The sequence below is a fragment of the Gastrolobium bilobum genome, unplaced genomic scaffold (assembly GCF_033153095.1).
Source record: "Gastrolobium bilobum isolate Gb01-03AN ecotype WA unplaced genomic scaffold, APGP_CSIRO_Gbil_v1 utg59345, whole genome shotgun sequence".
In the NCBI taxonomy this organism is placed as follows: domain Eukaryota; kingdom Viridiplantae; phylum Streptophyta; class Magnoliopsida; order Fabales; family Fabaceae; genus Gastrolobium; species Gastrolobium bilobum.
This window is the reverse complement of record NW_026895765.1, coordinates 147240-168902: the sequence shown is the minus strand read 5'-3', so window position 1 is coordinate 168902 and position 21663 is coordinate 147240. Positions and strand designations below refer to the sequence as shown.

General features: G+C 34.3%; 2 protein-coding genes across 6 annotated transcripts; both read left to right on the top strand.

Moving 5' to 3' along the window:
• Nucleotides 1-2364: 2364 nt before the first annotated feature.
• On the top strand, nt 2365-14917 carry LOC133295711 (probable E3 ubiquitin-protein ligase RHG1A). Of its 5 annotated transcripts, none has more exons than XM_061494567.1 (9): nt 7421-9334; nt 9527-9908; nt 10024-10101; nt 10902-11071; nt 11189-11941; nt 12029-12438; nt 12729-12827; nt 12911-13048; nt 14617-14917. In XM_061494567.1, exons 4-9 carry the CDS (start codon nt 10972-10974, stop codon nt 14764-14766), a joined length of 1650 nt encoding a protein of 549 aa, XP_061350551.1. In that variant the 5' UTR covers nt 7421-9334; nt 9527-9908; nt 10024-10101; nt 10902-10971; the 3' UTR covers nt 14767-14917. The 5 variants fall into 5 exon arrangements, with proteins under 5 accessions (XP_061350547.1, XP_061350551.1, XP_061350548.1 ...); XM_061494564.1 differs by having other exon boundaries at nt 10024-10206; XM_061494566.1 differs by lacking the exon at nt 7421-9334 and adding an exon at nt 9377-9422 and having other exon boundaries at nt 10024-10206.
• Nucleotides 14918-19545: 4628 nt separating this feature from the next.
• Nucleotides 19546-20186, top strand: LOC133295705 (polyubiquitin). The gene has a single exon (XM_061494559.1). The coding sequence runs from the start codon at nt 19625-19627 to the stop codon at nt 20087-20089; it is 465 nt and encodes a 154-aa protein (XP_061350543.1). The 5' UTR covers nt 19546-19624; the 3' UTR covers nt 20090-20186.
• The last annotated feature ends 1477 nt before the right edge of the window (nt 20187-21663 follow it).

Genomic DNA, 21663 nt, shown 5'->3' with positions numbered 1-21663 from the left:
TGAACCGCTTCACTAGTTGCGGGATGTAAACGTCAATGAATCAGCTACGTTTGAAACCCATCTTAGATTGTCTTCAGCAACGTTCGTTATTAGAATATTTGAATCAAAGGGTAAAGGTGGGGTTATTTTGGTAAAATAACCCCACATTTCCATTAATATTTCATAACCAACCAAACACAGACTCATTAAAATTATCTTAATTTTTCCGGGAAAACAAGAGTCTACCAAACAACTTTTTATTAACATTCCAGTAAAATATATTTCTCACTACATTTCAGTAATAATTGTTTCTTGGATAAAAAAAAAAATTCTCTTGTACCAAACGCCTCAGGGTATTTGATAGGAGGATTGTTTTTAGATACATGGGAAAGTGAATGTGGGTTTCTTAAAATCCCATGTTTGGTAGCTTGGAGAAGATTTTCTCTGAGATTCCGTTTTATATGTATTTTCTAAACTAATGGCTGTTTGGAGCACCTGATAAAAAAGATTGGATAAGATAACTTATCATATCCTACTTTTATCTCTTGTTTATCATATCCTACTTTTATCTCTTGTTTGGTGGGTCAATAGTAGAGGTGATAAACGAGCCAGGGGCCTTTGGCTCGGCTCGGCTCATGAAGACCTGAGCTTACATGCCTAATATTGGTTGTTGGAACCAGACTTGAACTCGTATAAAAGCTCGTTTAATAAAAAGGCATCAGGCTTGAATTCAAAGTCTCCGCCTTGAAGCCTCTCAGGCTGGCCTAGTATATTAATTTTTATTTTTATTTATATTTTTTATACTATTTGTAACAGTCCTCTCTCTCTCCTCAATCCATTTCACCCATATTTATTAGTTAAATAGACTTTTTGAATGACTTTTTTTCTATATTATGCTGTTTGGATATACATTGAATTTATGAATATTTATGGAGTTACTAGTGTTGTTGATTGTATATTCTGTTCGGATAAATTTTTGTTGTCTTATTTCTTTTAAACAGGCTAACAGACTAAATCAGGCTTTTATTTTTTATAAATAAGGCAGGCCACAGGCCGATAATTATATTCGTAACAGGTAACAGGCTTGGTAAGGCCGACACATTTAAATACAGGCTTAGCCTTTTAAGACCAAAGCTCGGCTCGGCTCGGCTCAGCCCGTTAACACCCCTAGTCAATAGGATATGATTAGCTTATCCTCTTGTCTCATTTTATTCTATCCAATACATGATTTCTTATCCTATGGGGGGAGCTGGGTTAGAATTCAACAGGATATGATACCAATATTAGATACCAAATATATCCCCACGCTACCTAGTATATTTGTATTTATTGCTTTATATTTTATTTTTTATTTCTTCTTTCTCCTTCTACATAATCTTATCATATTGCTAATTAGGTGCGCATCAAACACATGACATGACATAGGCTTATCAGTCTCATATCATATCCTACCCTTATCAGCATATCATATCCTACCCTTATCCTATCCACCAAACGAGCTGTAAAATACTATCCAGATGGTGGTATTTTAGGAATCCCAGACGATCGAAAAATATGAATTAATTTTTCTTTAAAAAAAAATAACCAAGCAGAGTATCAAAAAAATTAATCCAATATTCTTAAGAATATTTTGACCTATCAAATAATTTTTTTATAACATTCCCAAAAAAATTTACTTTCCCATATTCCTGCACAATTCTCGATAAAAAAATTTCTTCACCACTTAGGGTTATGCCAAATAGAAGATTATTATAAGATATGACACTATTGAGAATTTGTTGGATATTCTATTTCCCAAAGATTATTATAAGATATGACACTATTGAGAATTTGTTGGATATTCTATTCCCGGTATCATAAAGTTGAAACTCTTCAAACATAAACACCTTAGGCTCAAGCCACGTGTTTCGTTTTTAATGATTGAGTTCTCCCAAAACAAAACCATTGCAGCCAACACGCATCCACAAAGCCCACAACATTCTGATGGTAACAAATGACATTTTGATGCAATGGGAGCTAAAAAAAGCACCGGCCAAAAAGAAAACATAGAAAAGAGGGCAATAGTAAACTGTAAAAGAAATAACAATAATATTTTTTCTCCCAAAAAAAAAAACAATAATATTTTAAAAACGTCTTGGCCTTTCGTCATTGTGTAAAAGAAAAAAATAGAAAAAAAGATAAACAAAATTCAAAGATATATATAATCTAGTAAAAATCAAAGATATATAAATAAAATGAAAAAGTTGATGTCAGTATTTAGTAAGAATTAATGAAGGGAGTAAATACGAATCGTATAGGTAACCGGTAAGATTGGGAATTTCTCCTCCTCTTGTTTGTTATTTATGCGTACAACCGCTTTGTATCGTTGTCTCCTTGTAAGGACAAACCCAAACACCTTCCTTACCTCCTTCTTCTTCTTCCTTCATCTGCAACTCTCTCTCTCTCTCTCTCTACTTTCTATTGCTCTTTTCTGCGTAAGAGAGATCGTAGCTCAACCGGCACCGGACATCAACGGATTCCAAAGGCACGTTTATCTGGTCGATTCCATGTTATGTTTCTAAATATGTTTTGATTATAATTATATGCATCATCATAGACGATCGAACTGTTTCTCTCTGTTTTTGTTGATTTCATTTAGCTTCCCATAGCCACAATCGCTCACTTGATCAGTTTCGAGTTTCCTTTGTTCTGATCTTCTCGTTGATTATTTCTGACGCATCATCGCTCTCTCCGAGGAGCGTTTGTAGTTATTTTTTTCGTTTTAAGCGAGAGAAGAGAAAATTCTCTCTGTCTTTATTGCAATTTTGATGGTACAATTAATTTCCTCGTTTATGACTCTCTGATTTCCAGATTGTTTGTTTGGTTGAATTTTGGATTTCATCTTGGAAATTATGTGGCTTATGAGATTGGTTTTTGGTTCTGTTAGTTTGTGTTCTCCTGTTCTCTAGTTTGCGAAATAGAAAAATGTCTAGGAGAAACGGTGAAAATCACCATCAAATCACGTGGTTCATCTTAACAAGATAGCATATACTTTGTTTTTTTTTTTAATAATTATCAAAGTTAGGGAAAACCCAATCAAATGTGGTGTAGCGGACGTTTGTTTTTACAACCGTGTCCCCTTTCTGTGTGGAGTTCTCCATTCTCCTTGTTTTCAGAAATCATGTGAATTGGGATCTCTCGTAAGGTCTTAGATTTAGTTCTGTTTGTCATTGTCATCCCCCTTTCTGTGTGGTAATAGAAAGCACAATGTCATCTTTGAATCCTTGATATTTTCCCGGGCAATTACATTTAGTTATTTATTCATGATTTGAAGAACTATAAGTCTTCTTCTAATAAAAAAAGAAGTACTGTAAGTCTATAACTCACCGTTTTTGTGTTTGCTTTTGATGTTTGGTGGATAGGCTTCACATAATGCTTTCTCGCTTAATATCTTTTTGTAGCAGATATGAAGAACAATGAATTATTGTCGAACTTCTTATTGTTAATACTATTGAATATAAATTTTTTTAGTATATAGTTGATATCCTAACAACTAGTTTGGACTTTGGATCTCTTTGCTGCCCTTGTGAATAGAAGGCAAAATTTCTCCTGATCTATCTTATTAACTTTTACTCATCTCCTGCTGTCTTTTTGTGGTGTATATTGGAATATTTGGCTTTGTAATTAAACTTGTCTTCAATGCTAAATGTTTATCAAGCATTATGATTTTGTATATTTGTTGCTCTGGCAGATATTGTTAGTCCTGGTTTTGTTTAGGTTTCCTTAGAATCAATTAGGCTTAGATGTTTTTTATTATGCAGGATTTTTGGTGCTGTTATGCTTGCTTCCGCATGTGCTGGTGAGCTCTAGCCTTGGACATTCTCCTTCATTCTCTCTCTTCCCCACTCATCTTTAGCAATTTACCCTTCATGCATCTTTTCAAAAAAAATTAGTTATTTGATCCCTTATACATTTGGGTTCATATTATAATGATAAACAACTATTGTGATTATTATTATTATTATACTGGTGAGAACTGGTGTTGCCTTGGCATTTGCTTTGTACAGGTTATGGAAGTGGGTGAATTTCTTCATTTGGTTTCTTCGATTACATAATTTGAATCACAGATAATGCTGCAAGGACTTTTGAATCTTGGGTTAATGGGGTGACTGTAGAACTGATGACTTTGACCCATTCTGTTTTATCAGGATTTATTAGAGCATGATGTTAAGCCGCCATTATGGATTGTTATAAGCCAACTGTCATATAGGAAGAAGAAAGTATATGGTACCAAAGATCCTCTGTTAATTGGAGGAATCATGTAGGCTTTATTCAACTAGAATGTGGCCTTTAGATCAAGTTCATCCATCTTCTGGGACTGGGTGCTTGTTTGGTATGAAATTGCGTTGCAATTATGCTGAGGATATTGTGGCAATAGATATGTCTTCTGTGAAGCAAGATGTTGGTGTGGTCTGTTACAAGCAATCTAGGGAGGGATGTGGAACTTTACATATTTCATTGTTATGCTTTTAAAAGGGGCTCTGAGTCTGAGGTGCTGAGATATAGATGTTTGTAAACCTTGATAGTATTTTCCTTGTGTTATAAATAAAGAATGTATGATTGTATAATTATTATAGATTTGTTTTTTCCTTTATTACACAGACTATGATATGACAGACTATAGGGTAAATATATGACAGATTCTAGGTCTGATTTACTCCTATTTTGTTGTCCTGGAATTAGCTCTTTATTAGGAAAATATTTATTCACATTAATCTATATATTATAAACATATGATTATTCAAGCAATAATATTCAGATTTCCTTATATTTCATCTTGGTATCAGAGTTCTTCTGCAAAACCCTAAGTCTGCCTTATTCCAGCTGCTGTATTTATTTGGGACCTTCTGTCTGCACCTTCATTGTGTTTGAAGATCCATTGTCTCTTGAAGTCTTGTGCCTTCATTGCCATTGAATAAAAGGGATACAATTATACAAATGCTAACATCCTCTGAGTCACCTTTTTTGTTTCCATTGATGTTACTTTTCATGAAAATAAGTCCTTCCTTCATTTTCAACTTTGGGAAGAGCATTCCAGAAGTTTTGTACGAGTACTACGTTCCCATGCCTATGCCTTAGTTAGCCTTGAAGTATGTGTAGCTTCATGATGAGTAGGAATTATCAACTCTATCTGGTACCTCACCTGAAACATCTATTATCAATCAATTGAAGGTGGGTACACCCTAATTGGTGTATCAAAGGAGGAGATTGTCAAACTAACTCAACAACAAGAGCCGATATCCGAACCCATGGTAAGCACCGAAGACAATATTTCCTCTGTTTTTGAGTCCAACACTATAAATATTTCTTTTAATGATTATAATATTGATTCTAATGACTTGCCTATTGCCTTAAGGAAAAGGAAAATGTCCTATAACCTTTATCCTACCTCTTAATTTGTTTCTTCCACAAACTTTTCCATGCAACACAAGAGTTGTACTTTTGCCCTTGATTTTATTAGAATTCCAACATCAATTCAAGAAGCATTAAAAGATGAGAAATGGGTTTAAGCTATGTATGAAGAGATGAGTGACTTGGAAAGAATATGACATTGGAAGTTGTGGAGATAAACCAAGAGGAAATAAAGCAGTAGGGTGCAGATGGATCTATACTTTGAAGTATCAGTCTGATGATACACTTGATAGGTATACTACAAAGTTAGTTGCCAAAGGATACACCTAGACATATAGCATTGACTATAAGAAAATATTTACTACAGTGGCCAAAATGAACATTGTTAGAGTCCTACGATCTCTTGTGGCCTGCTCAGATTTGGAATTGAACCAATTTGATGGAAAGCAAATTGGAAAGAATGCTTTTCTCCATGACGAATTGGAAGAGGAGGTTTACATGGGGATTCCACTGGGATTCGATTCCGAAGATGGAGAAAATAAAGTATGCAGGTTATAGAATGCCCTATATGGGCTGATGCAATCTTCCCATGCATGGTTGGAAGGTTTACAAAGGTTATGTTGTCCTTAGGATACGAGCAGAGTCAGGGAAACCACACCCTCATCTTCAAACATTCGCAAGAGGGAAAACTCACTATTCTTCTTGTCTATGTAGGTGACATCACTGTAACAAGGGAGGATCTAGTTGAGAAACAGATATGATTGTAAAGATTGATTCTGGATTCGAAATTAAAGACCTTTGGAAGTTGAGATACTTTTTTGGGATAGAGGTTGCCTACTCCAAAAGAGTTATTTTTTATCTCTCAAACAAAGTATGTTCTTTATCTCCTTAATGAAGTTAGAGAACTTGGCTGTAAAGCTAGTGATGTCCTCATTGAGCATAACCACTAAATGGTAACTGAAGAGGAGAGTCCCAAGGTTTATAGAGGGCAGGATCGAAGTCTGTTAGGAAGATTGATATATTTGACTTATACTAGACCAGATTTAACATATGCGGTCAGTGTTGTCAGTCAGTTCATGCATGACCCGAGGAAGAGATACTTGCATATTGTGGACAAAATCCTCTAGCATCTTAAAGTTACACCAAGCGGAGGATTACTCTTTATTAGGAAAACAATCTTTCACATTAATCCATATATTGTAAACATATGTACATGATCATTCAAGCAATAATATTCAGATTTTCTCAAATTTTTTACTCCTTGTGACTTGTAAATGCCTCTAGTCAATTCTTCTTGTTCTCTTAATTTTGAATTTGACATTTTTGTTAACTATTGTGAGGTGGTGTTATTTACCGGGGCCTTGTAATGACAGTAGCAGTAACAGTTTTCATAAAGAATTCACTGCACATTCGTATGCACTATGCAGACTGCAATGTTGGACCAATAGTGCATGTCATTAATGGAGACTGCTGTTCATTAACTCTGATTTGTTATTAACTGCCTTTTATGCTGGTGAGTTTTCTTGTTCTGCCAAAAGTTGGTTTATCCAATAATGCAACAACTTATCACGGGGATTGGTGTGGTGCTGGATAATGCTTTATTTGGATGCAAACTCGTGGGTTTGCTGACAGTGAAGCTGTCTGATAACCAGGAGTTGATTGTCTTCCTTCACGGTCCTAATGTTGAGCTAGGAAGCACGGAGAATGTCGCAAGACATGGATATGACACGGACACAGGAATATGGAAAAATTTAGAAATTATAGGGCATGATATGGCTGTTGTACACTACAACATTAAAATTTGTATAATAATAAAAATCTTTAATTAAAAGATAGAATCAATGTTTCAAAATTTAGCATTAGTTAATTAAGTATTATCATTTATCTAATTATTCTACTTTTCCATTTATGTTTGTATAAAATTTCTAAGAATTAATAATAAAATAATTGCAAAAATTTAGTTAAGAGTATCTGAATTGTCCATGTCTAACTCAGAACATGTTTTACATGGGTGGCGACTATTTTGAAGTGTTTGTGCTTCCTAGATGTTGAGGGATGGATGGAAACTAGTATCAAAGTGTTGATCTTAAAGCCAGAATGCAGGTCTTTCTGCCTTTTGCTTTACCAACCTTTGGGGCCGGAAAATTCTTCATTGTTTGAGCTTATTCATCCTAATTTTTTATCATGTCTTACTGGGGACAATGGACTCTCATAAGGCAAACCTTATTCACTTCTTTTTATGCTCAACTCCCATTTCTCTGGTTTGTGAAGAGAGTTTATTGCAAATTGAATATGGGGACATTCTTTGATTGCTAATATTCCTGTAAAAGGAAAAAAAAAATTTATATGGAAATTGTCATTCCAGTGTCTATATCTTTTATTTACTTATTTGGAATTTCCTTTTATTTTTTGTTGATATAAAGCCAATAAGTCACATGATTATAGTTTCAAATATGAACAGATTCAAGAATGTGCATGATAAAGAAAATATTATTTACATCATGAATTAACCTTCAAAACTTGCCATTTTGAAAGCATATATATATTATGGGTATATTCAGCTAATTGTTTGTCTTCGTGTTCATTTATTATTTTGTAAGGTATTATTTAATATTTGGATTAAAGAGAAATCTGAAACTAAACTTGAAGCTTAATGCTAAGTCATTAGTGAAAGACAAGTTCAATATGTATTTTTCTGTTTGTTACTTGTTCTAATAATCTAATACTGCTTTACCTTTAGTGGGTTTCTGTCATCTTTGATTTTCATTAGCTTATAATCAATGACTATGTTCACGGTGCTGATGTCGATTTCCTTTGAATGGTATGACAAGTTGGAACTAACTGATTGATGATATGCAAGCTTTCTTTTAACAAATCAATTTGACTTATCATGGTATAATAAAGGTACCAAATTCTCTGAGGCCTTCTCTGTCCTATCTCTATTGAAATCTAGGTTCTGAATCTCCCACTTGTATTAAAATATATTTTTATTTTCTTATTTTGATGCAATCCATATTAATGATTGTTTTTAGTATATTGTTGTAGCTTTATAGTATTCTCGTGTTATTTACCTAGATTTCTAAAAAATTGTTGTAAAATTTTTTGTAAAGATTCTGCCTGTATAATGGCTTCGTTTTAATGTCCACACTCTTCAGACATTGCCAATATCTGAATATATATAACATGTGGATAATTAGAAGCATGTCCTTTTCACGATGCGGATTTGATTCCATGTAGTTAACTTTTTTAATATCCTTGAATGGTTTTCAACTACTTCTTTCATTTATATAATGAATGGAATCAAGAACTCATTGGGAGTTTGTCTCAGCCTTCTCTTCCTTGGTCTTCTAACTTTGGTTCAGTTTTCAAGTTTGTCCTAAAGTGTTAACCATTTATATATTGTTTCGGAATGGTTCATTTTTCTTCTCTCCCGCATTTTTACTATCAGTGTTAAGAGTTTTGTTATTAGGATATTACTGGATAGTAGTTTTGGAAGTAGATGGTGCTGGCTCTTAAATCTTTTTTGATATATGGAAGGCACTTCATTTCCTTGTAGTAACAACTGCTGTCTAGTTTTGGTAGCTTTTTTATTTTTTTATTTTTTTTCAGATTTTGTTATGCTTTTTATAAGATAAACAGGGTGAACTTGTTTGTGCTATTACCAATACATTCATCCTTTAGCTTTTCTGATAAAGTATACATCCTTTTTAAACCTTTCATTTTGTTCATGCAAAGTTCACTCCATTTGCTTTTGTTTTTCCTTTTCCTGTCTTTCCCCTTCAAAAACAAATTGTCTTTGTAGTTCAAATATTCTGTGACTTTTACCTGGTACACTGATTAGAGGGCACATATGGGACTTTCCCTTTTGTGCCCGATTTTTGCATAGTTGATTATCCTTTTCAAGTGCAGGAAAAGAATAGAAAATGCTAACACTTGCTGAGTGATCCTTTTTAAACCTTGCCAGGTAAGTCTGTTGCTTGAGCTATCCTACTTCCAATATTCCTCTTTTTAAGTTGTATATGAACTCTTGCTGCTACACATGATAAACTAGAGTGAGGAACCATCGTCCATCTATTTAAATATCAGCTGTTATTTTTTCTCCCTAGCGTGTGTTCACTACTTCCCATTTTCCCTAATCTTTATTTTCTTACCTCAGACTGGAAGGTGGTCTTCCTGTGTCAATGGAGAGAGGCAATCTTAGTTTGGCTTCAAGTGGTTGAACTTACTGAGGCTCTTGGTGTTTATGATGGTTAAGGAGATAATGAGTAGCAACTCTTTAGTGTTTTACAGGCTAGTTTCTGTCAGTATATTCTGAATTCCCCAGCTTTGATAATCTGAAGCGTATATTCTCCTTCATAAATAGTTGCCAGTGGCGATTCTCCCCCTATGGTCAAATTGTTGCGTTGCTGGTAGTCATGCTTCTCTTTTCGTGCATGCCTATCGATGGCATTCTAATTCACCAGGGCTGTAAACCTTCATCTTTTATGCAATTTTGGTGGTAATTGGAACAATAACATAGATATAATATAGTTCATGCTGTGAGTATTGTCCTCTTGGCTGATTAAACACATCATCTTGATATCCATTGAGCTCCTATATCAGTTAGTTACTTCTTATTTACCCGTTCGATCTTTTCTTTGGTATTCTTGGCAGCTGGACATGAAGTCTCAAGCTAGGAGGTCTTCTGTAGGCCTAGATTCTTTTGGCTTGTAAAGGATTGAATGGCAAATGGTGAAAACTGATGAATAATATATCAGTAATCTAAGGAATTTTCTATTGGTGTATATATGTGGAAGTGGAAGTGGTGGTTGTATATGCTGTAAATGGAAGAGGAAGGTCAGGCTAGATGTAATTGTAGGAGTACTTTTTTCTAATACTAGTAAGACTGTACTTACACTGAATGCTAATTTTGGGTAATAGAGTTTATACTCCTTTGCCTTGCAAGACTATACCTTCTGCTACTTTCATTTTTTGATTATGATAATTATTTGTTTCTAAAAAGGTTATGTTGCATAGTTGCAACTTCTGATTTCTGACTCTTTCATCTCACACGTGTTTGCATATAACATATATGTTGTCTTCTGTTCCTTCTCCCTCATTGCAAATATCTCCTAACAACTAGTAAAAGAGGTTCATTCTCTAGTCTTGACTATACATATTGTAACTTGCTCAAAGCTCTATATGCATTGTTTGGGTTGTTACTTGAAGTGTTTAAATTGAATTTAGCATCCAGACAAGTCCTTAGACTATGCAACATGATTTTCTTTCAAAAAAATATTTTAACTGGATTTGTTTGAGTAATGTGTATGGTACGTATTGACATGACAATGCAGGGTCCACAGTTTCAATGCAGTGTTGGAATTAGAATAGATTAGATACGATGCAACTGAGTATTTATTTTGTTTTGGTGTTGTTATTTCACATGCTGCAGTCATGGATGGACGATAGTCTTACAAATGTTGTTTCTTAATTGTTTTGAATTAACTTTGCATTTTGATATTGAATTCTTCAGATGCTCTTTCGCCTTGCAGGTTGAGTTATTTGCTGTTCTAACTTAACTACACTGTCTATTTTGACTCCCGACATTGCAAGCGAGTTATTATGGGGCATAGACATTTATATAACAAATCTCCATTGTTTGAGAGTGAACCTGACCAGAACTGGAATCATATGCATACTGATCAACATTATGTGCCCCTTGGTAATGTCACTCTAAATGAATTTCCATTTGTATTTTGGTTCATTTGTCATTTTTTAATGGTAAATATTTCTTTGCTTGCATCAACACCATATCAATTGTATTGGACCTGTATTGCAGGTAGGACTAGCACTACAGACAATGGTTCTTTCATTTATCCTTTGGAAAATATGTCCATAGATGGCATTTCTTTTCCATCTCATTGGAACTCTGCGACAAGGTCAAATGGATATGCATCCTCAAGTCTCAACATTGAAGCACCCCCTCATCAATCAGATGCATCAGGCACTAATAATGAACATTTTCTGCACTCATCAAGTGCTGGAACTTTCTTTGCAGTGTCTGAAAATTATGTACACCAGCCTTCTAATTCCAATTATGACAGACAAGCATTCCCTGTTGGTGATGGTGGTTTTATTGATCTTACAATGGGAAGTGGACGAGGGCCTCACAAGAGGAAGAGTCCTGGAATTCCTCCGGTCTGTGAGAGAGGCAGTACAAGCAGATACTTTAATACTGGAAGTGCAGCTGATTTTCCTACACCTTCAGAAATACGGCCAGAGAAGCCAAATATGGATTCTCTATATATGCCTTGGGATCATGTTACTATGACACCCGCTTTCAGAGGTAGTGGCCTTTCAATAAGGGATGAGGGCTCTTTAAGGAATGTGAGGAGCCGTTCTGCACTTGATTTGGAGTCTAACCTGGCTAGGACTCATTTATCGAGCAATCATTCACACAACTCATACACTACTGGCCCACCAATTGACCATTCTGGCACGGTCGATCTATCAACTCAAACTTCTAGCACTTTGACGAGGGATTGGAGCCAAATGAGTATGTGTCCTGCTCATGGTAGGGTGTTATCATCAGGTTAGTTTGTAGTTAAGATTAGTACAGACACACCCATTACATTCTCCTTTACTTTATGTCTGAAGTGATCTTTGGGTTAAAATGCAGATGCAAATGCTTTTAGTCATGAGACAAGTCATTTCCTTGTTGGAAGTGGTTCTAGTAATGCTCCTGTAGATGTTGGGAGTTTCCATCATGAATTTGGTACAAGCAGAAATCCTACTGCTCCTCAAAGTTTTCATAATAATCTGACTCAATCTGCTAGGGGAGTTCGCAGTAACTATTCTCAAAGATCCGCTCCAACTTTTAGGGCTTCTTCAAGCTTGCGCTTGGGACATGTGACACCTTCAGATGATGGATTGCATATGGTTGCTGAAAGTTACTCTTCTAGGCATCCAAGGCCATTGACCACCATTGGCTGGCGTAACAGTGATAGAAATGGGAGGTCAAGGATATCTAGTGATAGATATCGATCATTGGCCAATGAGATTGGTCTCAATGATCGATTTTCCTCTGAGGTATCTATCAGTATCTCAATTCTCAAGACCTTTGCTCTTGTGTGTAATGTTTGGAACTTGTGTTCATGTTTTTGCCCATGCAACATCTTAATTATAACTTTAAATTCAGATGTTGGTTAGCTAGAAAATTTTAGGCGTGTTGGTTCCAATATAATCCTTTGTGAGTGGACTAGTTGCAATGTTCATTAATATCAGCAAGATTGTTGTTTCTGGCTAGTGGCAGACTCAAATATTGTTTGTTTTTGTTTTTAGGTGTTATACACTCAAATATGGTTTTATTGTTCTTGCAGGGTTTCATGATTGTTGATCGTGCTTCACTGTATGGTTCTAGGAATGTGCTTGATCAGCATAGAGACATGAGAATGGACATAGACAACATGAGCTACGAGGTAATTATTATTGTTTCTTGTGTTATACTTAAAATTATGTACTATCGAATTTTGTTAATTATTTGGATGCTTGGCTCGACCAGGAACTACTTGCACTTGGAGAGCGAATTGGCCATGTGAGTATAGGAGTATCTGAGGATTTGATTTCCAAGTGTTTGAGAGAAACAATATACTGTTCGTCTGAGCTAAGTCAAGAAGAAGGAACTTGTGCAATTTGTCTGGTATGTTTCCTTCTGCCATTCAGAATAAATAATAGGCTAAATTTCATAAAACCACCTTGTAGTTAGGGTCATTTTCAAAAGACCACCCTACATTTTCAATCCAAACTATTAACCCCCTTGTACTATTAAATCAGACAAATTAAACATATTTAATAATTATATGACAAAAATACCCTTTTTCTTCTATCATCACCTAATTGTTGGTCACCATTCTCAACTCGCCATCAGTGCGTTATGCACAAGTAAAAAGGTAGACAGTTCTGAGAAAAATTAAAAATAAAAAGGCAAGTTAACTTTGAAAGAATGTTGATGGAAAAAACAACACTCAAAACTGAAATTAAGCAACACTTGAATGATGAGAACAGAAACCTGATTTGTCTTATACCAGAAAATCAATTTTATATATATGTATATATAAAAGGAAAAATCCTATCGAGAGGGTTGTGATTGTGAATTCTATAGATGAAAAGAGATTTTGAGAGAAAATGAAGAAATAAAATAACTTTAACTCAAATCAAAACGAAAGAGGTGGTCATGGTCGTCTAGAGAACAAGGGTTTGGTTTGGACAACAACAAAGCTCGTGTTCTTTTTTACTTGCTCCCACATTGGCGCGACAGAATAAGTACGATGATAAGGAATTTACTGGCCGGCTATGGCTAGTAGTTTCTAGTAATGAATAGTTACAAGTGACGGGTAATGGTTAACAACAAAGACATTAACCGATGATGGTGAAGGGTGGTTAGAGCAACAGGGTTTGCTGTTAGGATGGATATAAGGATATTTTTGTCTTAAAGTTATTAAACATGTTTAATTGTTATGATTTGATAGTAGAAGGGAGTTAATTGTTTGAATTGAAAGTAAAGGTTTTTTTTTTTTGAAAGTGACCCTAAGTAGAGGGTGGTTCAATGTAATTTGCCCTAGATAATATAGAGTGGCACTGACAAGACAACCACATTGCATCACTGAAAGTCCATTATTAATTATGTAAATATTTATGCCAGAGCAAAATTGGACTTCTTTTATTAAAGGGATTTTGTGCTTTAGTTGATGGGAAAAAAGTTCCCGATGTTACTTTAGATAACTTTATCTAATGTTCATCGAAACGACATTATTTTGGGGTTGAAAAATTAAAAAATTAGAGTGATAAAGACTATTATAACCCTGAAATAAATTAAAATTACAAAAATACCATGATTTCCGTCCCAAAACAACGTCGTTTTGATGAACATTAGATAAAGTTATCTAAAGTAACGTCAGAAAAAACAAACCCTTGGTTGATATTGCACTTCTCTTTTTTTGTGGGAATGGGGAGGACGAGGTCTTGATGGGAAGTTTCATTTTTCTTTGTTTCCTGTTCTGTAGAGTCACATCAGGGTATTATATTTTGTAATTTGTAATTTTGTTATTGAACGCATTTCTACTTCTATGTCATCCCAGGTTTGCTTTATTTTGCAATTTTGACATCTTTCCCTATATGAATTTGTTTGTCTTTTTTATCTGTGAAAAACTTTAGGTGTTTTTGGAGGTAATTAATTATGTGCTTACTGTTATTTATTGAAAATTACAGGAGGAATACAAGAACATGGACGATGTTGGGACACTGAAAACTTGTAGTCATGAATACCATGTGAGCTGCATTAGAAAGTGGTTAACTATGAAAAACATATGTCCTATTTGCAAAGCTTCTGCTTTGCCTGATGATACGAAGGATAAATAAATAATTTATTCATTCTACTTTAGATTATCGTGTATCATTTTGTACATATATTTGGATATTCCTCACGGTGGAGGAAACAAACTTCCTTTGGATATTTTGTAATAGGAATGCTACTCAATATCAATGGATTCGTTGGTGGCTTTGGCTTCAATCTCATTTACTTGAAGCCTTGAAATTATTGTGCTCCCTTGTTAGAGTTGATTAGGTCAAACCTTGACAAGGTCATTAAAGGCTCTGTCAACTTTGCAAATTACAATTTAGCATGAGTCACGGACATAGCAAAGAATCAGAAAAGAGAAATGCCATTTATGTTGTAAACTTCGGTTATTCGGTGTCCAACCTGCTGCTGCGTCTAATAAAATAAGGAAAGAATCAAAGAAGAGAAATGCAATGTGTGTTGGTAAACTTTTATTCGGGATTTCGGTCCAGTTTTTTTGGCTTTTTTTTTTTCCTATATAAGTGAGAATTGAACATATAACTTATTAATCTACTCAAATTATTTTTCACTAGATTAATTTTAGTGGTTTTTTTAATTTTTTTTTTTTTTTCATGATAGTTATAGACTCTTTTTTTTTTTTTTTGCATAAAATAATAAAAATAAAATAAAATTACATTATTTAGGATTTGGCTTCATGCCGAAACAAAAAATGGAGCTAACATTAGACCAACTGAAGATAGTGATACAAAAAAGAATTTCTCTAAAGTTTTTAGTATTGATGTAATGATGAGAGGTTTAGATAGTTTATACGAGATCATAGGTTTAAATCTCAGTATCACCATTTGTATATAAAAAAAAAAAGAATTTTTCTAAAACTATTAGGATTAATCTAGTAGTGAGGATTTAAATAATTTGTACGAGTTCATAGATTTAAATCTGAGTATCACCATCTATATAAAAAAGAGAGAGAAAGAATTCCTCCATTCTTTTGTTTAAATATTACTTGTTATATTCCATTCAGCATTTATAATTTAAAACTTACTAGAATTGTAAATATAACTCTTTTCTTAAAACACATAGGTTATATAACATTCATATCCTAGCCACCTTACACATAGGTGATGCAAATTATATTTTATAAAGATTACTTTTGTGATTTTATTTTATTTTTATAAAAAAAGACGTTAATTTTTCTTATTGTGATTATGATTTTACTATTTTCAACTTTTTTTCATGTGTATACAACTATCCAATATGCATTATGTATGTGTTTGCGGGGAGTTTGACCAAAATAACACACTTTGAATAATATTTTACCAGTATGTCACGGTTCATTTCAAATTTTCCAAAATGCCACGTCGCAATCCTGCTACATCACCAAGCGAGATTGTAAGATAACACGTGGCGGTCAACCATGGAGCCCCATTCTCGCTTATCTGACAAGCTAGAATGGCTTGTCAATCAGACACTGAAAAGTTCTCCACGTGTCATGTTCTCACCATTCGCGCTGGTCAGACCAGCTAGAATGGTACACATCGTACGACTTCCTGACGCATGTTGGACGCATGATTGCTTCTCCTTATTCACGCTTGTCAGTAAAGCGAGATATGTGGGCCTATATAATCCCACTCCCAACCCCACCCCATCACTTTCAACTTTTCTTCTTTCCAACTTTTCTTCTCTCAAAACTCTCTCTCTCGGCGGCGGACCACAGCAAGCTTAGTAGTTTATATTTAAATTTTTTTTTGCTTTTAATTATCAGCATGTGTATTGTAGTAGTTATAAGTTAATTTTGTGTTGTAGTTAAATATTAGAATTAGTAAATTAGTTTAGTATTTAATTTTGATATTGTTGTTAGTATTAGCATTTGTTAATAAAAAAGTATAGGATAAACATATAATTATTTTTTTATTATATAAATTAGGAGAATAAGTAAATTTTAGGTTAGTTAATTTTTTTAATTAGTAATTAGGATAGTATTGATTTTATATTGTTGTGATTATTAGGATTTATTAATAAAGAAATTATAGGATCAAAGACATTGTTAATGTTAATATTAATATTTAGTTAAATAGTATTTAGGAATTTGTAATTATCGTAATTAGTAATTAGACTTTGTATTTAATTTTTTTTTTTTCAATAGTAGCATTTGTTAATAAAAAATTATAGGATAAAAATGTAATTACTTTTTATTGTTGTGATTAGTTAATTTTAGGATAGTAAATTTTTTTAATTAGTAATTAGGATAGTAATAATTTTATATTGTTGTGATTATTAGGATTTATTTATAAAGAAATTATAGGATCAAAGACATTGTTAATGTTAATATTAATATTTAGTTGAATATTATTTAGGGATTTTTAATTATCTTAATTAGTAATTACATTTTGTATTTAAATTTAATTTTTTTCAATAGTAGCATTTGTTAATAAAAAATTATAGGATAAAAGTTTTTTATTTTTTTATTATATAGATTAGTAGAATAAGTAAATTTTGGGGGAGTTAATTTTTGTAATTAGTAATTAGGATAGTAATGTTTTTTTATATTGTTGTGATTATAAGGATTTATTAATAAAGAAATTATAGGATGAAAGACATTGTTAATGTGGATTCTAATATTTAGTTGAATATCATTTAGGGATTGTTAATTATCGTAATTAGTAATTAGATTTTGCAATTAAATTTAATATTTTTTTAATTAGTAGCATTTGTTAATAAAAAAAATATAGGATCAAAATTTAATTATTTTTATCATATAAATTAGTAGAATAAGTAAATTTTACGATTTAAAATTATTGTAATTAGTAATTTGGGTAGTATTTTTTTAATATTGTTGTGAATATTAGTATTTATTAATAAAAAAATTATAGGATAAGAGACATTGTTAATGTTAATTACAATAATTAGTTTAATATTATTTAGGGATTGTTAATTATCGTAATTTGCAATTACGTTTTGTATCTATATTTAATTTATCAGTAGCGTTAATAAAAAATTATAGGATAAAAATGTAAATTTTTTATTATAGGTTCATGGCATCCCCACCTGATTCACTACACGGTTCACCGCCCCATGAGGACCATGCTCCTACACCTCCCGGATCCCCCCGACTCTCCTCGTAGGTTGATTACACCCGGGCCTATTGACCCGTCTCTCCTGACATTACAAGATAAGCACATATTTACATACGTGTGGAATGGTGTGCCAGATCGACGACTTAATGTGAGGATGGCGGCCACACACGATCCTATGCACATTCCTCAGGAGATTCATCCATACTTGAGGCAGGCGGGTTTCTTCCACGTTGCGCGGCTGCGCAACCATGACGTGAGTATATATTGTTATATTTACTAACCTGCCACTCTGGGCTCGTGCGTTCCAACAATGCCCGGAGAAGGAACCGCATAACACACAGCGGTGGACGGACATGAATCAAAATCTCCATCCACGTCGGTGTCCGAAGAGTCACTGCCCGGGACTAACCCTTCGTCCACCTCTTCGATGGAACTGTCAGTACGTCATGCCGGATCATACATATCGTGAGCAACATCATATTCAGCACACATTGGTTCGGGAAGGGGTGGTTCAGGTGACACATTTCTGTCTTCAGGACTCACAACTGGCTCCATGTTAATGTCAATAACGTTAATTGAAGGGAGAGAATATTGCGGACTCATAACCGGCTCCATATTAATGTCGATAGAGTGAGTGGAAGGGAGAAAATGTTGACTGCTACACTGTCCACTGGAGTCTACTTCCGCGTATAGTTCAATAAATGTGGAGTGTGAATGATTTCGAAATGCATCTACCACTAAAGCAACATCTTCATCCTCAACGATCTCTACAGGAACCCAACTTTCAGGTCCAGAGGCACATCTAGCAGTCAACCGAGATAAAACTTGGCCTCGTTGTAATCTCAGCTTCTGATATATTGTCTTCTTTAGTTCATTAAAACTACACCGCGAGCTCATACGAAATATTTTCGTTTCTCCTTCGAAAACTTGGCCATTTGGACCCAAATATTTTCTCCGATTGTAATATAACAAAGCAATTACTGAATCATTACCGTCACTCATTTTCTAACTAATAACATAAAATTACAAGAGAAAATATATAATTATAGAATCTAACCTTCGCAATTTTGGCGCACCCTTTTTTACTTCTTCTGGTTACTGGATGTTTCATGTTTTGCTACTATTTATAGAAGAACCAAACTTGGTAGGCCGCCTAGCTAGAATAAGGGGGTGATGACACGTGTATGGAAAGTACGACCAAACCAGCTAGGCAGACCAGCGCGATTCAGGGGATGCTGACACGTGTCTGAAGGTATACCAAGTCTAGCTTGGTTGCTCAGCGTGAATGGTGGTATGGTGACACGTGGCCTGCTTTACTGAACGTACAACCAATACAGCTATACTGACCAGCGCGAATGGTATGAGGGTGACACGTGTCTTGCTTTTCAGAGTGTGCAGACTGGTTGATTGACAAACGATTCCAGCTTGTCAGACCAGCGAGAATGGGTCTCCATGGTTGAACGCCACATGTCATCTTTTAATCTCGCTTGGTCGTGTAGCGGGATTGAGTGTGGCATTTTGGAAAAATCAAAATTGAGCGAGGCATATCAATAATTTATTATTCAAAACGTGTTACTTTGGTCAAAGTCTCTGTGTTTGCGTAGGTGAAAACGCCACGTCATTAGGTGACACAATTGACTCCTAGAATGTTCTAGACCGACCCAAGAACATGATTCTTTTCTTTACTTACTCCTCCTTTCCTGGTTGCTTCCTCACCCAAGGTTCTGGATTCTTCCATTAAGTCTATATAAACAACCCTCTCTTAAACTCGTTACCATTCATCCCTTACTTCCCAACCTCTGAATACTCTGTTATTCATTAAACGCAAATCATCATCATCATCAACATGCAGATCTTCGTGAAAACCCTAACCGGCAAAACCATCACCTTGGAGGTGGAGTCCTCCGACACGATCGACAACGTGAAAGCGAAGATTCAGGACAAGGAAGGAATTCCCCCAGATCAACAGCGATTGATCTTCGCAGGGAAGCAATTGGAGGATGGAAGGACCCTGGCGGATTACAACATCCAGAAGGAGTCGACTCTTCATCTTGTGCTTCGTCTCCGTGGCGGGATGCAGATCTTCGTGAAGACGCTAACTGGAAAGACGATTACGCTTGAGGTGGAGAGTTCTGATACGATTGATAATGTTAAGGCGAAGATTCAGGATAAGGAAGGGATTCCACCGGACCAACAGCGTCTCATCTTCGCTGGAAAGCAGCTTGAGGATGGACGAACTCTTGCTGATTATAATATTCAGAAAGAATCTACGCTTCACCTTGTCCTCAGGCTCCGTGGTGGGGATGTTTAATGTACATGATGCTCTTTGTTTGGTTTTATGAATTTCTATCTCTTTGACAATGTTAATACTTTTCTGTTATGAATAAAAGTTTTTAATTTCGCTCTGCTTTCTCAGTTCGCATTGGCTGTGTTGAATTATGGGTCTGTTTAATTTCGTTTTACGCTTCACAGAAACATGCTGCTCTTCCATTATGTAGTATCTGCTTCCTTCAAGATTCTCAGGTTTTTTGGTATCATATAATATCTAATGAATACAACTAAAATCAGGCACTTGATTACTTACATGCCGTCACCAAATTTTGGAAGAACAAGAGAAACTTTTATCACTACCACAAACGGACATACCTTTCTTTCTTTCTTTCGAAGTTATATTATCCCTCTCCAACTATTCGGGCTTCATTTCAAGATTATTACAGAGCCAACTCTGAAAAAGATAATCTTTGTTTGAATACTGTTTTCAAAAACAGTTTTTTAGTTTTTAGAAAAAAGAAAAAAAAAATTAGTTTGGTAAAACTTGTTTTGTAAAAAAAATTTTAAAAATTGTAACTGTTTTTTTGTTTTTAGGATCAAATTTAGAGAATAAAAAAAAATATAAAAAATAACTTTTTTTATAATTATTTTACAAAACAGTTTTTTGAATAAAAAAAATTAAAGCACAATCAAACATACTCGAAGTCTCTAACTTTGAAACTGTGTAAGAGCACTACTCGAGATATCAAGATTCCTCCAAACGGCCCACCAATAATGCTGTGTGTTTTAAGAATATTGCAACCTTTTTTATTGACATACTTCGGTCGATATTGAAATGTATATGTAAGTAGTTTTTTCAATTTGTTCTTAATTATGGGGACATTTTGATTTTGCTTTTTTATGAGAAATTAACAATTGGGCTAAATGAAACAAATCATTTGATGCTAGAAATATTGGAAAACAAGCTTATTGGAATTAAGAGAGAGAGAGAGAGAGAGTTAACGAAGGATAAAAAGAGGATCTTCAACAATGAAACCAGATTTTGAGGAGAGTAACAGAACTAGATGATACTAAAGATTTTTCTTTTAGTTTTCATATTGAGGTATTAGTCTCTGTTACTTAAATAACTTTAAATTATCGGAAGTGATAAGATTTTGAAAGTTAATGCACAATTTTGGCCTTCAGGTAAGCTTATGATATTTTAAAGTTTGGGAACATAGACCACATAATTTAAGTACTGGTGTTCCGAAGATAAAGTTCACGGTTGGTTGAGATACCAAAGCCATCAACTACTGATGCTTATCAAAAGAAGGTTGATAAGAAAAATGTGGGAATCAAAGTTCATTTGGTGTGCTGGAGTCAATTACCAATAAAATCTTATGAAACAGTCCTAGATGCGTTAAAAGATTGATAACATCAATTCTCACGGCCGGTCATGACCTGCGATAACATTGGTTAATAGGAATGATAACATTGGGATGGGAAGAACGTTTAATATATTTAGGGGATATTTGTAACATAATATAAGATAAGACATGATAATATAAGACCTGATAATATAAGGTTTGATTATATAAGATTTGATTAAATTTTAATACTATGGCAGATATTGTA